General features: G+C 54.0%; 1 protein-coding gene across 1 annotated transcript in view; it reads left to right on the top strand.

Annotated features, from left to right (window-relative positions):
- Positions 1–19,179, top strand: part of PRKCA (protein kinase C alpha) — a 364,351-nt gene that overhangs the window by 334,051 nt on the left and 11,121 nt on the right. Inside the window, exons 14-16 of the mRNA XM_065897487.1 lie at positions 12,351–12,431; positions 17,139–17,246; positions 18,321–18,461. Of these exons, the coding sequence (XP_065753559.1) occupies positions 12,351–12,431; positions 17,139–17,246; positions 18,321–18,461 (330 nt within the window). The remainder of the gene's footprint in view (positions 1–12,350; positions 12,432–17,138; positions 17,247–18,320; positions 18,462–19,179) is intronic.

Below are 19,179 nucleotides of genomic sequence, written 5' to 3'. Positions count from 1 at the left end.
CTTTTGTTCACGGGTGGGCCGCTACCCCGGGGGCAGGAGGGATGTGGGGTGGGGGGGTTGGGGGCAGGCGTAGCGAGCTGTGTGTCTGGCCATGGCCGAGGCAGGGCAGATGGGCCGGGGCACAGGGCCGAGGCTCAGGCACTGAGGGGTCGGGAGCTCCGGGGCTGGAACCCAAAGCTGATGGCAGGTGACAGAGCGTGCGGGGGCAGGGGTGTGGCCCCGCGCCCCCCCTCACCCACCGCCGGGGCTCCCCAAGGGTCCAAGGTGGACGGGAAGTCAGCTCAGGACCCGAGGGGCCAGAGTACCGACCTCCCCGGAGCTTCTCCTGGACTCTGGGGAAAGAGTTGTAGAGAGGGGCAGAGAATAAAAGAGATCTAAAAGTCACATGAGAAAAGACCTCGTTTGGTGCACACGGCCGAGCAGCCAGGCCGTAAATTAGCCCCTGCCAAGCTGGGAAGAAACGGGGAAACGAGATGGAAAGAAGCCAGTGAGTGCCAGCAGTGGCCCCTCTGAGATCAGCGCCTCTGGGCCGCTGACCCCAACCCAGCCCAGGCGGGCGGCCGCGGAGAAAGCCCTTGATTAAAGAAAGAACGATAAACCAGAAGACGCTTGCTTTCTATCGAAGGCCAGCTTCCCACTGCGTCAGGTCACGGTCCAGTGACTCCAGCGTCACAGAGAAGATGAAGCAGCCGCTTTCCCCCCAAGAAATGTTTAAAGAGCCCAGGCCAGGCGTTCTGGGGGGCAGTTCTTCCTTAACTTATATAACTCGTCTCAGACCTTTTCGAGGAATGGTGTTGGTTATATTATCTCATATATTTGCTCGTCTGCCTGCGTCTCTTTAACTGTCTCATTTTTGTGGCATCAGAGTTTAATGAGTTCAGCCTGTTCTCTGGAGCATTTGACCCCTTCTGTGATATCGTGGTCCATGAGGCAGCCCCAGTCTGTTCTCCCCCTCCCCCTCCCAGCCCTCCCTCCACAGATGACCAGCTCCTGGTGACTTAGCTGCCCCTTGATGGGTGCCTGCTGCGTGTGAGAGCCAGGGAAGGGCGCCTCATCGACGTGAGTCTGTTTAATCCTTCAGTTGCGTCTGCAGAGTCGGTGTTACTGGCCCTGTTTCCCAGATGATGAACCCAAGGGGCAGAGATTCGTTCATTTTTCCCACGCCCCAGATCCAAGGCAGGCTGGGCTCTGAACCCGGGGCTGATCAGCTTCTCCCTGCAGCAGCTGTGGTCCCGGGAGGAGGGCTGCCCAGGGACTGACCACCTCCCTCCGGGGGTGCAAGTGAGCCTCCCTCCATCCAGGCCCCGTCTTTGTTTTCCAAGCACCAGTGACGCCCTGATAAGTCTTTACTCCAGGAATCCCATGGCTACATGAGTTGGCCCTTCAGTTGGGGATTTGCTTAAATCTTGCAAAAACGGGTCAGGGATCACTGAATCCCTTTTCACCTTGCCGTGGGGAGGACGGGGTGGGTGTCTGGACGGAGATGACCAGTCTGCTCTCATTGGCGGGTGTGGACCATGCGCTTGCCCCTGTGACTTCGTGTCATTTAACAGCAGTCCTTGGCTGAGTGGCGTTGTCCCTGTTCTCCAGACAAGAGGAGTCGCGGGGAGGAGAGGAGTCCCGTGCAGGGCTCGTAGACGGCAGGTGGCCGGGCCGGGGCCCTCATGCCTCAGTGCCCCCTTCCACACGCATCTGTGAAGACCACCGGACTGAAATTCTGGAAAATATTTTATTCCAGCCGATTAAGGTCTTACAGGCGCAAATGTGTTCCTGACTCCCAGTTCGTTCCTTCACTGCACAAGTGGTTATTTTGTTCAGAGCCACAGTGAACAAAGGGCTTGAAGGGCTCCCTGCTCAGCAGAGGAGGCCTGAGATAAGGGGGCTCTGAAGGGGGCGCGGAGCAGTGAATCCGGCCCCGCGCCCCCCCGCCTGCCACCGCAGCCTAGACCAGTGACCAGGGCCACAGTGGCCAAGCTTGAGAACCGCTCGGAGAGAGACTAGAGGCTGATGGTGGCGCCTCCGATTCCAGATTAATTCAGCTCGACTCTACCTTAGCCCCACGCAGACGCGATGTTTCTGAGAAGGAAGGACTTCCTGTTTGACTTCAGGTGGCCTTTTCTCTATCGTTGTGTAGTCAGCTCTGGCTGTAGTTCTGCTCTTTTAAGAACTTGGGGCGACGTCTGTGGAATGGGGATACGACTTTGAGGCTGAAGTCTTGCATGTAAGAAGCCTGGCCTGCCTCCAGGGGAGGGCTGCGTACATTCGCGTCTGTTATTTGACAGTTGTTTCAACTTGCTGCTGCTGTGTAACCACCCAAGACTGAATGGCTTAAAACCGAAGCCACGTTATCGCTGGGATTCTGCCCGGCATGTGCCGGCCGCTGTGGCCCTGCTGGGCCCTGGAGGGTGGTCCCACGGGGGCCCCGGGCTGCTGGCTCTTGGCCGAGACCCACGGGTCCTCCTCTCCGTGTTCTGTCCTCCGTGAGATTTCTCCTCGTTCAATAGTTTATCCAGAGCGTCTCGCCACGGTGACTCCCAAGAGGGTACAACACAGGCCCCCCAAAAAAGTGGAGGCCCCTTAAGCTTCACCTAGAACTTGATTACTGTGTCATTCCCACCACCTTCTCCAGGTCGGAGCAAGTCCACAGCCAGCCCGGCATCTAGGGGAGGTGATGTAAGTACTAAATCCTGGTGGGAGGCGTGGTGCTGTCACGCTGCAGGGGCCATACAGGATGGGAGCGAGGGGCACTGTGGCCGTCTTTGGGGACAGCCTCCTGCACAGCTGGCTTTGAGAATCCGCAGCACAGCACCCCGCGGGGGCAGGTCTCAAAAGCGCCGAGAACCCAGGCAAGAGAGGCCCCTGCCCTGGGTCACAGAGCCAGGATCAGAAGCTTGTTCTGCTGAGGGCTAGAGGGTAAGTGCTTTAGCCTTTGCCTTCATCTAAATTTTAGATTTCTCCAGTTTGAGCAGCTGTTCCTGCCAAAAGGCTCCAAAGACTGATCATCTTTGTTACATTTTTTCTCTCGCATTCAGGAAACTTAAAACCATGCTTAGCTCCCAGGCTGCACCCAGCAGGGTTGGGCTGGATTTGGGCTGCAGGCTGAAGTTTGCGCCCCCAACGTTACAGGGCTCTCATCGGGCCTCCCCAGCCTGAGCTGTCCTCACAGGCTTGGGGTCTGTAGGGTCAAAGGGATGTGACCACCTGGGGTCTGAGAACTCCCTCCCAGGACCCGCGCAGCCTCTCCCTCCCCCCCATGCCATCGCCCCGCGGGGTGCCGCCCTGCTGGCGCAGACACGCTAGCGTCCGATGGGCAGATGGGACAGAGCTGGGACGTGCGGGAGGCTCGTCATGGCCGTGGTGGAGGGGGCGGCAAGAGCAGTCAGGCGGGCCATGTCTCCGTGTCCGGAGGGCATCTCAGGGGCCCCTGAATTCTCCAGTCGAACCTGGCCTTCCGGGTTGTTGGGAAGAATTACAGGTGGAATCCTGTTCCCCCAAAATCGGTGTGTTGAAGGTGGCGCCAGTGTGACTGTCCATAGGGGCAGGGCTTTCCAGGAGGTGATCACAGCCAGATGAGGTCATTGGGGTGGGACCCCCTCAGAGAGCACTGAGGTTTTCATAAGAGACACCAGGAGGGCAGCTCACGGAGGACAGGCCGGTGAGAGCACAGCGAGGGGGCTGCTGCCCTGCCAGCATCCTGACCTTGCGCTTCGACTCTCCAGAACCGTGACCAGTAGACGCCTGTTGTTGGAGCCGTGCTGTTGCGGCAGCCAGAGCAGAGCGCCGGGGGAAGTCCGCGGGCAAGGCGCACGGAGAGAACAGCTAGTCCATATCGCGAGCTCAGTTTGTAGCGTATGTATTTAGGCAGATGGTCTGTGGCCTCTGTTCCTCTGGCACCAGCACCCCGGGCCCGTACGGAGTCCTGGGTCTCGGCCACAGGTGAATGACGCTATAGACCGGGATGCGTTTTACCTGCTCACAATCATCATCATTGTCACCGAGCAGAGCAGGAAGGAAGGGTGGGTGAAGGTCCCCGGGGCCGGGGCAGCACCTCAGATGTCCTCACCCCACTCCTGTCCTGCTCGCATAGAGGGGCACCGTGACAGAGGGTCGCATCCTGGCTCTGCACCATCCCCCCGCCCCACGGTGTCACTGCCTGCAAGCTGGCCGGGCCTCAGCCACCCCCGTGGGAGCCGGGCACTGTGCCCAGTGCAGTGTGGCTTGGGTGGGCTAAACCTTGGCCCCTGTTACTGCGGGTATCATATTCTTAGTGTATCTTGCTCTTAAGGAGGTTCTTGAAAATATCAGGTTGGCAGAAGAGAATCCAAAGAGGTGTTTAGTTTTTTGTCATTGTTGTTTTGATGTAACAAGAAATTATGGAAGTTAGTTCGGCCTTGGGCTGAAGAGGTTGGGTGACCCAGGCTAACTGGGGTGGTGTTTTCCCAGCCCTGGTCGTTTCACAGTCACCTTCCTGACTTATTCCTTGACAAGCAAATGTTACCGAGGAGACAGAGGGAGATTAGCCCAAGTAGAGATTAGAGCTTTTGCACAAAGCCTTGAAATGGGAATGTTTTCTCCCTGTGTAACTCCGTGTTGTTGATGCCTCACCCGAGGACCACAGACATCTCGCTAGCACACATCCCAGTGTCAGACAAACATGAGGGGCGGGGGGCATCTTTCTGCCTGATCAGAAGTCTGGCAGGCGATTCGGAATTTTACTCGTGGCTCTTTCAGAATTATTAGCACAGCCACCGTGGAAGAGAGCTCGACAGTGTCTTACGAAGCTAAACGTGGTCTTTACCGAACGATCCACCCGTCATGCTCCTGAGTATTTACCCAGATGAACTGAAAACTTACGTCCACACAGGAACCTGCACACGTGTTCACAGCAGCTTTAGTCATAATTGTCAAACCTTGGAAGCCACCAAGATGTCCTTCAGTAGGTGAGTGAACAAATAAACTGCGATACGTCTAGACAATGGAATATTATTCAACACTAGAAAGAAGTGAGCTCTCAAGCCATGGAGGAAACCTCGGTGTGCATGACTAAGTGAAAGAAGCCCGTCTGAAAACACTGCACGCTGTGAGAGCCCGAGTGTTGACGTCCTGGAAGAGGCAAAACTAGGAAGACAATAAAACACATTGGTCATTGCTGGGGCTGGGGGAGGGCCGTGTGGGCAGAGCGTTTTGAGGGCAGTGAAACTATTCCGTACAGTAACAGTACAGTGGTGGGTACATGTCATGATACATTTTCAAAAACCCGTAGAATGTACAGCACCAGGAGTGAACCCTGATGTAAACCCTGGGCTTTGGGTGGTAACGATGTATCCATGCAGGTTCAGCGATTGTAACTAAGATACTGCCTCGGTGTGTTGAACTTGGTGGGGGCGGGGTATATGGGAACTCCGCAGATTCCTCTGTTTTGCTCTGAATGTAAAACTTCTCTTTAAAGCAGTTTATGAATTTAAAAAAAAAAAGAAGAAGAAGAAGAAATGCAGCCTGGGTGGCCTTTCCCTTCCAAACAAAGGTCCAGGATAGGACTGGGAACGGGGACCGTACTCACCAGGCTTTGAAAGCTCTGCGTTTGCCATCCCCTCCTCCGCTCCTCCTCGCTCTCGTCTTCCTTCCTTGCTTCCTTCCTTTTCTCTTCTGTGTTACTTGCTATTTGAAGCCAGGGTCAGTAGTTGCAAACCCTCTTTGTGCCACGTGATCCCCTTCAGGTCCTCGGGGAGCAGAACGTCGTACACTGTCCTGCTCTCTGCCTTCCGTCCCCGGGTGTAAAGGAGGCAGGGGGGTGGTTACTGTAACGGGACCTTGAGGCGCCTGTGTTGCCTTTAGAGACGTCGTTTTCTGTTCGCCCCAGTCCTGGCCGCCGTCTTCATCTCAACGGGAAATATGTAGTGCAGACTCCAAACCTTCCGTTCTCGTCTTGTGCCAGAATTCCTTTCTACTTATATTATGCATTTTGTCCAGAGCTTTCAAGTATCGCAGGTATTTCTCGTGTGATGAACTAAGATCCTCGATGTGTAAGGTATCACGTTTTAGTGTATTTATCCATTTTCGTGTCACCCTCGCAGGGTGCCCGGCCCCAAGAGACGCACGATTAGCCCAAACAGTGGCAGTGAGGGAAGGGGCGGGGGAGGGGGTGTTAATACCACAGAGAAGAGAGACCGGAAGTTCTGCTGCTCTGGTCAAAAGTAATTCAGTTGCATGAGAGGGGGATTTTTTAATCTGTTTTATTCACTTCCGTGCCCCGTGCCTGGAACAGCGTCCGGCACACGGGCAGGTGACATTTGCTGAGAGAATGAACAGAAGGTTCATCGTTGACAGAATTCCCAGGTGCTGACGATCATTTCAGAGCATTTAATACATGTGATTAATCCAGCCTCTCATTCAAAATGTTTCCTTTGTCTTCCCGTGGGCCTGGGTTAGCTCATTGCCTTGAGTCCCTTTCACCTGCCTGCCATGCCCAGGGCCTTCCTGCTCCTGCCATGAGACCCTGTGGAGTTACGCATATTCAACTCACCTGCAATAAACACACGTTTCTATACATACCATGTACTTGCCAGTGTGTGGGGTGCTGGGGTTCCAGCGTCACAGATGAGGAAACGGAAGCACAGAGAGGCTAAGCGCCTTGCCCAAGGTCACACAGCTCCCGCGTGGCCGAGCTGGGCTCCGGCAGTCAGGTTCGGAGCTTTCTTGCCACACTCTGCTTCCTGCAGTGCTCTGGGCTGGGGGAGGCACTGCCCGAAGTGGTTTGACTGGGAGCATCTTGGCTGAGAGTTGGGGATGCCTCGTCCATACCCCGCCCCCGATGTGCTTCCTGTTCACCACGCTCTGGTCCAAGCCTGGCGCTGCAGGAGGTGGACACAGCTGGGAGACCTTGCCGCCCACCCAGCGACCTTCCAGCAAGCCTCTCGGCTTCCTTCTCAGAACCCTGAGGATGCTTTTCCAAACCGTCTCGAAGGCCCGTGCAGCCTTAGCAATCCAGCAGTCTGACGAGCCCTTTGCATTTTGCACTCGAGGTCGGTGGTGTCCGCGGAGGAGGCTTGCACGAGATCCGCTGGCTTCTCCAGCCTGACCTTAGGGAGAGTCTGCTGTGCGGGGTGCTCGGGAGGGTGGCCCGGCCCCTGCGGGGAGAGCCTGGGGTCGAGTGGGGGCAGATACACAGCCTCAGTGTAACTAACATGGCAGAGGCTTCGGGATCTGCGTGGCCCTGGGCTGTGGGCCCCGGAGCAGGGAGTTGGGGAGACACTGAGTGAGCTCAGGGCCCTGTAGCTGTCAGAACGGAACACCCAGAAAACACCCAGGCACGTCATCTTTCTTTCCCAATGGTACTATTTCAACAAGTCAGCATTTCCACCAGCTCCGTGAAGAAGGCCTCCAGCGTCCCATGTTCTAGCCTGGGGGATTTATGATGTTTTTCGAAACAACCATAAGTTTCCCATTAAAATATTTTTATCGTTGATGAAAGGAGGAAGTAATAGGCTTTGTTTCCCTGAGTCAGAGGACTTGAGCGCGTTTCATGAGTAAAGGCCAGTGTTCCTTTGTACTGCAGCCTGGCAAGGGCAGCCGGCAGTCGGGCCACTTACTCAAGCGTGGGCACGGGGGCTCGGCTGGGACACACGCTGGGACGGTGAGGAGCAGAGTCCAGGAAAGCGCGGCCAAGGGCGGGAGCGCGAGTCCCCGGAGCCCTTGAAGACGAGGCTTCGGGGCCACCTGCTGATTCAAGTGGGCATCGTAGCCATTTAGACCCCGTTAAGCATTTGAACCCTTTCTCGGCAAGAGTCACCCTAACTGGGCCAGTTCCCGCCCTAGTGTCTAGGGAGCCGCACCGACGCAAGAGCGGATGAACCTTCAGTTGAGAAAAATGGTCCAGATCGTGGAGGCCAAGGCCAGACGTCCAGGGCTCAAATGCCTGCTTTGCCACCTCTGGCTGTGGAGCCTTGGGCAGGCTACTTAACCTCCCTGTACTTCATTTCCTCATCTCTGAAATCGGACGCTCCTACCGCCAGGGTCTCGTGAGGGCTCCAGGAGCTAAGAAAGAGAAAGACCCCGGCCCCTGGTGAAAGTCCGGATGGTGACATGGGCTCCAGTCATTGTTGCTGTAGTCTGTAGCATCTGAAGCCTCACCACGCTGCCCCCCGAGTCCTCCAGGAAAGCTTCTGAAGCCCCGTCCACTTCAGGAGGCCTTGGAGTGTGTAGCCCTGCAGAGGGGTGAAGGGTGGGTGGCCCTGGAGCGACGTCCTTCCAGCTGCTGTGGGCCTTTGGCCTCATGAGAGGTGAGAAGCCGCCCCCCACCCTCTGCCCAGGTCCTGTTCCCAGGCTGGAAGGAGGCTACTCACACCCCGCTGTACAAGACAGGCAGCCACTTGTAGCGTCCTGACAGCCCCCAGGCACCTGGCTCAGGGAATCATAACCATGAAGATCGCGGTAACAAGTAGCAGTGAACCTGGATGACAGCGGCCCCGGGTTCTGCCTCTGGCTTCCCCGTGCCGCAGGGAAGGCCACCGCCAGCCCCTCCCGCCTCTCCTTTTGTGAGTTCCTCTGCGGTGGGAACCATGTCACCAGGGCAGCCCCTCGCCGGGGGGCTGCAGGGGGACAGGCATCACCCGGGCTTGGCTGCCAGCTTCCAAGTGCCAGAGACACCTGCCCCCGTGTCCGTCGGGGACAGACCCAAGACAGCCTCCCGTCCGTTCTGTGGTCCCTGAGCTGCGTCCTCAGCCCAAAGCTGGCCCCCTAGGCCAACAGGAGCCGGGTAGCTGGAGCGGGTAGCAGGAGCCGGTAGAACTCAGTCTAGACCAGCCCTGAACAGTAGGAGTAAATGCAAGCCCCAACCACATTTAAGCAGCCACGTTTTCTTAAAAACTTAAAAAAGAAACAGGCGAAATTAATATCTGATTTGACCCAGTATATCCAAAATGAAAAATTAGCCATGAGATATTCTGCATTTTGGGTACTAAGTCCTCCGAATCGGATGTGTATTTTACACCCAAAGCATTTCATGCCCGTTTGCGCTGGCCGCGTGTCAGAGGCTCATAGCCGCGCGTGGCTCAGTGGCTCCCGCATGGGACAGTGCAGGCCTACACAGCTCACAGGGGACAGTGTCACCAGCACCCTAAATCCTGTGCTTCTAAGTGTTCAGATCTTCAGTGGGGCGCTCTCCTCAGCACTGCTTTCCCCTCTGCGGCGAGGTTTGGGGTAATTTGGAGGTGTTTGTAGCAGCTGATCGTCGAGGGGAAGTACGCTTCGTGCTCAGTGTGCGTTTGCAGCGGTGGGGTTGCCCCCATCTCTCGTAGCTTAGATCTTTGAACCGTCTTATTTCATCCAGGGCGTGAGCCAGGGGTGACAGACTGTGAACGTCTCCAGGAGAAAATGCTCCAGCTAAATCCTAACCCCCGTCCTATTATGAACAGTTAAAGGCGAAACCTTGTAAGCTCAGTGCAGGGTGAGCTGGCCGGCTCCAGGGGCTGACCAACGCCATCGCCCAGAAAACAAGCCATTGGCGCTCAGCCTCCTGCTGTCCTAAGCCTTGGAGGAAGCATCAGGTGTTACCAGCACAAGTCAGAAGAGCTTAATGGACCCTGAGAAGCAAGTTGGACCAAAGCTAACAAAGAGTCAAAACAAACGAATGAACAAAAGCTTCCCCTGGGCCTGGCTGGCAGGGTTTGTGAATCATTCTGACCAGGATCGGGGCTTCCACACCCTTGACTGGTGACACTTCTCCAAGTGGGTGGCATCTTCCAGCACCCGAGCAGAGGGGTCTGGCTGGTGAGACTGCTCAAGTATGTGCAGAAACAGAGCCTGGAATAAAGCGTGGTCCCCCTCATCCAGCCCCCACTGTTCTTCAGCCTCGTAATTCGCACAGCAGTGCGAGGCCTCATCTCAGCCTGTGTTCCAAACAAGCGGAAACTAAGATAGGTGAACAACAGAGTTTTACTGTAGAGCACAGAGACCTATGTTCAGTATCCTGTAATAAGCTATAACGGAAAAGAATTTTTTAAAAAGAATATAGATACATATATGTATAACCGAATCCCTTTGCTGTACACCTGAAACTAACACAATACTGTAAATCAACTCTACTCCAATATAAAAAATTTTTTAAAAAAGCACTGAAACACTGATTAACGAGAACAGATTGCAGGGCCTGGTTTAATATAGTTACAAGAACAAATGTTACTCAAGTGCTTTTGAAATATAGTTACGACAACTGAAGTGATGATTTCAAATCTCATTGAACTAATTCTCAAAGCCCTTTGATTCATAACTTATTAATCCCAGTGCGAGTGATTCCATGTATTTGAAAGCCATAAAGTGCAGTTTTATAATTTTTTTTTTTTTTTTTTTTGGCTGTGTTGGGTCTTCATTTCTGTGCGAGGGCTTTCTCTAGTTGCAGCGAGTGGGGGCCACTCTTCATCGCAGTGCGCCGGCCTCTCTGTTGCGGAGCACAGGCTCCAGACACGCAGGCTCAGTAGTTGTGGCTCACGGGCCCAGTTGTTCCGCGGCATGTGGGATCTTCCCGGACCGGGGCACGAACCCGTGTCCCCTGCATCGGCAGGCGGACTCTCAACCACTGCGCCACCAGGGAAGCCCCATAAACTGTAGTTTTAAAACATGCCTGTCAGTTTTCAGAGCACCGCTTATTACCTGATTGGCTTCGGGCGAGTTCCATAAGCTTCCTGCATCTCAGTTCTGTCCCCTAAAAAATGAGAAGAATTTCTGGCTCGTTGGGTTGCACACAGTGTGTGCAGAGTTACCTGATACACAGTAGGTGCTTGGTGGGTGTGTCTTTCCTCTCCCAAAGAGGATTTCTGTTGTTCTTCTACTTGTTCCAGTCAGGCTTTGATGCAGTCATTTCCCGTCTGGGGACTGGTGTGGCCGCCACCATTTCGTGTCATTAGGGAATAAATTAGAGGCTCATTTTGGTAGGGTATTTTGTGCTTTTTATGTTTTCAGGAAAGAACAAAGGTAGTCTTCAAAAGGAATTAAGGCCTCTTTGTAGGTTCCTTTGGTTTTCATTTTCTCGTCAAGGAAACGAGCTATAAAGCTGCCGGATTGAAACACGCGCCCCCTTGTTCCTGCCCACACCGGGGTACGTCAGACGAGTGTGCATTGCTCGTGCCACGGGGAGAAATACTCGGAACACGTTAAAGGAATGAGGGTGGGCAGACACACAGGAGGTTAGCTGATGTGCCAGGACGTTTAATGAGACGTAGGAGCCATTTGGAAGATACCCTAGAGCACCCCAAAGTCCAGTTTTTCTGCAGAACGGCAGGTGATTGTGCTGAGTACCTGTTAGTTGCATCCTCGCCTCGAATTCCGGGGCGGATCCACGGATCTGGAAAGTGTGTGCCTCTGGCACACAGCCTACCTGGGACGCGGCCACCGTGTTGTGATAAGTCACGCCTCTCAGAAATCTGAGTCAGTATTACCCCCTTCCACGGGGGGCGGTGGGGGGAAGGTGTAGAGCCACCGTTGCACGTCTGAGAGTCTCAAAGGGGCAAGGTCCCTGGGCCCATCCCCAGCTGCAGACAACTCGTTTCATCGATTCCTCCCCCCGCCCTGATTTTACTGACGTATCTAAACCAAATCTAAGATATCATGTCATTTCACCCCTAAATACTTCATCTCTCACGCACGCACGTCACCCCTGCATACACTCCCCTCTAACTGAAAAGGACACTTCGTAACTAATCATGGGGCCGGTTATCCCACATGACGATATTAGCAACAATTCCCACAGCGTCATCTAATTCAAGACCGTATTTTAATTTTCCCAATTTCTTTCTACGTTGGGGTGGTTTGAATCAAGATTCAGACAAGGTCCAAATCTTACACTTGATTACTGCAATTTTTGTCTCTTTCAAAAACATTTCAAAACGTCAGTCCTTCAGCAGATGCCCTTGGGCGGGTTGTACAGCCCAAGGAAACTGGCATGTTTCCTTTAGTCTTTAGTCCTCCTCACATCATCCTTCAGCAAAATTCTGTAACACAGTTTGATCGTCTTATTTATCAGACGGGCTTTGCTGTGAATGACCTCTGGCTTTTTCCACAAATGAAATCCACCTCAGTGCCCAAATCATTTTCACCCAAGAAGATAAGTAAATCTACCTTCCAGCAGTGCCATGGCATCTCCCGGTGGATTCAGAAGAGGAATTCCAAAATCATGGGGCGAGAGTTCTCTGTGTGCCTTGATTCGAAGGGTCCCCTTCAAAACCCAGTGACAAATGTTACCATCACCCCATTTGCATGAACGGAGTGTGTAAATGACTACACGCTTGACTTCCCTGTTCCAACACAGGCTTTCTGATTGGCCACTAAATGTAGTTGATGTGTTTGTTTTCACACAGATAATCGCTTATCAGCCGTATGGGAAATCCGTGGACTGGTGGGCCTACGGCGTCCTGTTATATGAAATGCTGGCCGGGCAGGTAATGTTTCCCTGTGTTTTCATGAAGGCTCAGCTCTGTGGGGACCACGATAGCAGGACCTGGCCGTGTGGAATGGCTGGTGCTGGTCTGACTCCCCTGATCCTGGTGAAAGAGGGAGAAATTGTACAGAAATGATCTTGTAGTCCTAAAAACCCAAATTGAAAGCTACACCCTGGAGTGTAGACCATACAGCTTTTGCATCACCCGCCAAAGGTCCCGGCACGTTGAGGACAGTGGTGGCCTTTTGTTTTCGGTGTCTCAGCCCTTGGGTGGGATTGGGCTTCACCGCACGTTTCTCTGCAGAAATCACCCCGGCCGCTCCCGGGTGTAGAGCCGGTATTATTGTAAAGGAAGAAGTTAGTTAAACTGGAAGGAGTGTTTTAATAGCCTCTCCCGTCTGCCCTTCTCTCTCCTTGGGCAATTCATTGTCATTTTCACAAAAGCCCAGCGAGGCTGAACCTCCAGTCAAGGAAAGGCAGATTAGGTTTCCCTTGGCTGCGTGACGTGTGTCAGGTGACCAAGGGCATCGCTGCCTAATGGGGCACTTTCTAAGGTGGTGGCCTTAGTATCTGTATTACTAGGGTAAGTCACACCCGCTGCTGTTGACAAACAGCTCCCACCCCCAAATCTCAGTGGATTAAGAATGGCAGCGGTGCATGTCACACGTTTCAGATCTCTGCCATCGTGTCTACTAATGATTCTGTCGTGGGCAGCTTTTATTAACTCTCAGCCCTCAAGTGTGCCAGGGAGTGTGCCCCTCCCTAGCCAAGGGCCTTTGTAAGAGAGAATGCAAAGAAACAGCCACGTCGAGTAGCAGAGCTGCCCCCAGAGAAATCTTTGTTCCTAGGGAGAAGTCACCCTTTCTGACGTGTTACGTCATTGACTCATTTATTATTGATTCAGTGCGTACTTACCGAATGTGCGTGGGAATGGCTGTGAGCAACACAGGCAGAGACCCTTCCCTTCAGCAAGGTTACGGTCCAGAGAAAGACAGTAGACAGGCAGATACGGAAATGATGTGCGGGCCCCTCCTCGGCATCCTTGGGAACTGGTTCCAGGACTCCCACGGGTAAACCAGGGTCCTTGGAGGCTCAAGTCCCTCGTATAAATGGTGTGGTAATTGCGTATAACCCAGGCACATCCTCCCGTACACTTTACATCATCTTGCTATTACTCAGTATACCTAACGCAATACAAATGCTATGTACCTAGTTGTAATTGCAATATAAATGTTATTTAAGTATCTGTTGGTATGTGGCAAATTCAAGTTTTGCTTTTTCTTTATTTATTTTATATTTATTTTGGGCTACACCGCACGGCTTGTGGGATCTTAGTTCCCCGACCAGGGATCGATCCTGGGCCCTTGGCAGTGAAAGCGTGGAGTCCTAACCACTGGACCACCAGGGAATTCCCAAGTTTTGCTTTTTAAACTGTTTTGGACGTTTATTTCGTTTTTGATCTGCAGTTGGTGAACTGTAACAGTGATACGCTAAGAAGAAAAGTAACAGAGCAGAAGGACATAGCGTGTTGGGGGAGGGTTGAAGTTTTAGCTCGGAGCGCCAGGGAGGGCCTCACATAGAAGATAAAGTTAAGGCCAGAAGGAAGTGAGAGGATGTCCACGTGCACATCCGGGGGGAAGAGCATTCCAGACAGAGGGAACAGCCAGTGCAAAGGCCCTGGGGTGGGAGTGCGCAGCTTTACACTTAAGGAACGGAGAGGAAGCAGCCCATGTGGCTGGAGTGGAGTGAGCTAGAGACGGAGTAGGAGGCTGAGATCAGAGAGGAAGAGAGGGCACCAGGCCCCGGGCCATGGAGACCATCGCGAGACCATTGGCTTTCCCTCTGGGCTGGGAGACCCCTCGGTCTCTCCTTTCTCTCTTTCGTTGTGTCTTACATCATCACATAGATACTAAAGTTGCCTTTTAAGTATTAAAAGATGAGGTTCCACCTATATTTGGTCTTTATTTCTCAATGATGTTGAGACTTGATATTTAAAAAGTGGTTTGTGTATTATTTATTTAGGTTTCTTCCCCCAAGGAACCATTCTTCTTAAGGCTATATACTTCCGTGTGCAAACACAGAAAAGCCAGTTCCGTAGAACCATTGTCAGCGAGATAGCCGCTGGCAGAACACAGATCGCCTGCACCTTAAGTTAATTTCCCCTCCTTGGCATTTTGACAGTAAAATTTGACTGAATTGTTTGCCCCCGTGGGAGCTATCTGTTCGCAAAGGCGCAGAAAGCTGAGTTCCCCTCGAGACCCCACTCAAACGTTCTGACTCTGGAGTCCAGGAAACAAGCCCTGCTTTCATTCAGAGTCACATGGAAATGGCGACACTCCTTAAATACGGCATTTGAAAAGCATCCCACATTGGGATGTAGTGTCGTCGGGCCCAGCTGCGGGTCCTCTAACTCTCCACCGCGCCTGCCACAAACACGGGGTTTTCATTTCAGAACCCCCTTCTTAAGTCCTGATGACTCCTCAGGGCAAATTTAAACATGTTCCTGGGCCGTGACTCAGGCCAGAAAGGATAATAATGAAGGCTCTGCTCAGATCACCCCCACAAGCTACAGGGAATGGATGTCCTTATTGAAAAGGGAGATTAATTATCAACTTGTTGATGGGGTTGAGGTCTAAGTGTATCCTCTTTAATCACAGAGGGCTGAAGCTGAGCGGGGAAGAGAAGACAGTTTATTGCAGTTTTCTTCTCATTTGCTTTATTTACTGTCCGCAGGCAGGGGGACGGTGGAGTGTAAAACACCCTGAGTCTTTCTGCAGTTCCTGGATCGCTTGACAAATGTGATTCCTTTCGAGCATAAATCGTATTTACCCGGCCCTGTAACGAGCGTCTTGCTGCTCAGAGCGTCCCGGGCGTTCATCACAAAGCGCGCAGCCCTCTCCTCTTATGTGCCTTCCCGCCAGGGTCACTTATGCCTGGTCTCCATTCCTGGTGACTCGGTAACGAGTCCTTTATCCCAGAACTTAAGCCAGAATTGTCCCTGGGTACTCCCCCCCAACCCCACATCAGTGATCTGTACGTGACCATGGCAGGGCCCCCGTGACTAAGTAAGTGATTCCGGAACCATTCTGGGAAGCGTGAGCCTCACCCCTCACTTGCCTATTTAAAATCCACAAATTACACATCACCAAGGAGAGCACTCCCCGTTCAGAACTTTTTTACACCAAGCCAGGTCTTCAGTTAGCAGGTAGCTTAGCTTGAAACAGTGAGTCCAGAGCTGTAGAAATCTAAAACTGTAACACAGGGATGGGGGAAAGAGGGAAGGGAAGCCATCCAGAATGGTCCTGTATGCGAGGACTGCACCGCACATCACCCCTGGGTCCCCAGGCTCAGTCGCTGGGGAGGAAGGTGCACGTGACTGTAACGCCCCACCGCTGACCGGCCTTCAGCACCAGGGCCTGAGAGCAAGCAGTGACCTGGGAGGGTGCTCCCGGGGTGACCTGGAGAGATTGAATGGGAACCATCGGAATGTTCACACCTTCCCACACCTGGGAGTTATTCTTAGGAAGTCAGGGAGGAAACAGTGATGTGCACAGAGGTGTTGGTAGAAGTGTCAGTTATTAGAAGACAAGGCTGGAAGCAGGTATACATGTGCCCTGGACGCACGAGTCCGTCTCTGATGACGTGTTACCTCACGGCGTTAGCCTGACTGGGAGCACGGGTAGCTATAGAGAAAATGTTGGGCGGGGGGGGGCAACAGCCAGTGAAAAACAAGGAACTCCACACTATACGTCGTGATTTGAAAATAACTGCCTGTTTTTCAGGCGTTACGGAACAGGTGCTCAGGAGAAGTAGGTTAATGCTGTCAGGCAGAGAAGTGGTGGGATGGGCAGGGGGACCGGCCTCCGCACTGGCCCTTGGCCAATACCAGCATCGGCACCCCTCACCCTTCATTGGGCATTCACTGGGCACAGGACAAAATCTCAGACACTTTAGACTCACCAGGGAGCCCTGTTTTACAAATTGGAAAACTGCGAACGAAAGAGGTGGGTCACTTGCCCGTGGACACCCAGCTAGGAGGCGGCAGGGCCCGCGTTCTGGTCCAGAGCCACCTGGCTTTAAAGCCGTGAGCTGCCCCCCTGCTGCCGTGCCCCCCACTGTCCAGGTGGGGATTGTAAACGCAGTAGAAGAGGACAGAGAGGTGCCCAGGGGATGGCAAGCCCCCGTCACCGCCACCGTGCCGGCGGCAGGCCCCCGACAGAGCAGAGGGCCCGGGTGTGGATTCCTGGGCCTGGGGAGAGCCCTCTATGCCCGTGTTCTGCGTCCCCTTCACCCCAGGTTCAGAACCCAAAGGCATCCGCCTTCTCCACCCTCGCACACCTTCTGAACGCAAGGCCATCTGTAACCTCACTTGATCGTAGTGAGATTGTTTAACACGTAATTACAGATTAATGGGTTAATTGTAACTTATTTGCAAATCCTTAAAAACATTACTCAAAAACACCTTCCCTGAAGATTGTTTGGGGTTGCCCAGAGCGAGGCAAGGGACAGAGGAGAAAATGAAAAACACACCCGACCGCCAACCTAATGAAAGACAGCCCGCGAGGTCATCGAGCTAAGCCTGCAGCCTGCCGTGTGCATGTGGGAGAGGCCCGCTCTGTTTCCCGGTGCTGGGTTGGGTGTGCGGGCGCCGCGGCGAGGTGCGGAATCGCTCAGCCTAGGCACCCCCTCCCCCTCTCTTCCGGCGCAGCCTCCATTTGACGGCGAGGATGAAGACGAGCTGTTTCAGTCCATCATGGAGCACAACGTCTCGTACCCGAAGTCCTTGTCCAGGGAGGCCGTCTCCATCTGCAAAGGGGTAGGTAGGCTTGGGTTCCTTTGGTGGCCATGGACAGGAGGGTCCATTGGGGAGATGCCATCCAGACGGTTCTAAGAGGCACTGTGGGGGGACCACATGCCCACGCCGCTGGGTTTGCAGTTAACTCATCACCCTTTTTTTTTTTGCGGTACGCGGGCCTCTCACCGCTGTGGCCTCTCCCGTTGCGGAGCACAGGCTCCGGACGCGCAGGCTCGGCGGCCATGGCTCACGGGCCCGGCCGCTCCGCGGCACGTGGGATCCTCCCGGACCGGGGCACGAACCCGCGTCCCCTGCATCGGCAGGCGGACTCTCGACCACGGCGCCACCGGGGAAGCCCCAACTCGTCACCCTTCTTTGTGACAGCATTGTTTTTCCCGAACCATGAGTCTCTGAGGGTATCTTGGTCCGGGCAGTAAATTGCTTGTTATATAGCATCCCGTGTGATACTGGCCTGTGATACTTCCGGCACACACAGTTTTTAGCGATTGCGTGCCTTTTTATGTATGTGTCCTTAATGCACATAGAGAATGGCAGCTCCTGAAACAGTATATAGAGACGGCTACTTAAATTCTTCTTGTGTTTGCTGTGGGTCCAGATTGCTTCCCTGTTTCCTTATCACAAAACTCACTGTAGAAAGGCCCACTCGTGTCCCCATTGTGTGAGTCGGCGTCACTCAGAGCATCCTAAGATGTGGTCCAGGCATCCCTGCCGTCAGGGCTGGGGGCAGCACAGCAGTAGAGCGGGCGCTGGACCTGGCATTCCCTTTTCCCCTGGTTTTCAAGGGGGTCTTTCTGTTTCTCTTTCTTTTTTTTTCAGCTTTATTGAGGTGTAATTGACGAATAAAATGGTAATATATTTAAAGCACACACTGTGATGGTTTGATGTATGTGTACAGTGTGAAAGGACTCCCACAGTTGAGTTAATACATCCGTCACCTCACATCACCTTTTTTTTTTTGGTGAGACCGCTTCTGTCCTGCGGTCAGCGGACTCAGTTGTACGATCCAGGACTGTCAACTACAGTCACCAGGTTACCATGCTCCACGTGAGAGCTCTCTCTCCTCCCACTTTCTAGCTGATGACCAAACACCCCGGCAAGCGGCTGGGCTGCGGACCCGAGGGAGAGCGGGACGTGCGGGAACACACCTTCTTCCGGAGGATCGACTGGGAGAAGCTGGAGAACAGGGAGGTCCAGCCGCCCTTCAAGCCCAAAGTGGTGAGTCGGGGCCGCGGCCGTTTCCCGAGCCCTGTTTCCCCCGATCCCGGGGGCTTTGTCGGCAGAGAGAAGGCTGCTGACCGCTGGCCTCTGCAGGCCCCAGCCTGGCCCTTGTGCGCGAGGTCTGAGCTGACCTTGAGCGTCAGGGGAGCCTGTGGCACCCGTGCCCCAAAGAGGGCAGCAGAGTCCCCCGGATGACGCGAGGACCAGGGCAGGTCGGCTTCGGGGCCCGGGCCTCGTGCGCCCCGCGTGGCTGTCGTCCTTCGCTGAATCCTCGGCAGGACCCCTGTCCGCTGCAGCTCTCCTGGCTTGGCCTCGCCCGACGGGAGCCCTGCAGCGTAACTGGGTCTCAGCTGGCCCCCCGGCGGCCTGGGCGCGGTTCCCACGCTGGCCAGCCCTGCCGCGGGGGCTGTGTGCCCGCTGTCATCGCTGGCACTGCTGCCTTTGTTCAGACACATCCTGTCTGACTTCTGGAGGCTCCCATTTGTCTGGGGTTTGGGGTTTTTTTGCATTTATTTGGCAAACACTACGCCCCAGGCCCTCCCTGCTCTCAGTGCTTTACAAATTCGTTCATTTAGCCCTCACGGCGACCCTGTGAGGTAGCTACAGTTGTCCCCAGTTTACAGTTGAGAACCCTGCGGCACAGAGAGGCTGAGTCACTTGCTGGAGGACACACAGCCGGTGGGTGGTGGAACCAGGGTGCAGACTTCAGCGTTGT

Source organism: Phocoena phocoena, chromosome 19 (genome assembly GCF_963924675.1).
Source record: "Phocoena phocoena chromosome 19, mPhoPho1.1, whole genome shotgun sequence".
NCBI classification, from domain to species: Eukaryota; Metazoa; Chordata; class Mammalia; order Artiodactyla; family Phocoenidae; genus Phocoena; species Phocoena phocoena.
The sequence above is the reverse complement of the archived record's forward strand: the minus strand, read 5'-3'. Positions and strand labels throughout refer to the sequence as shown.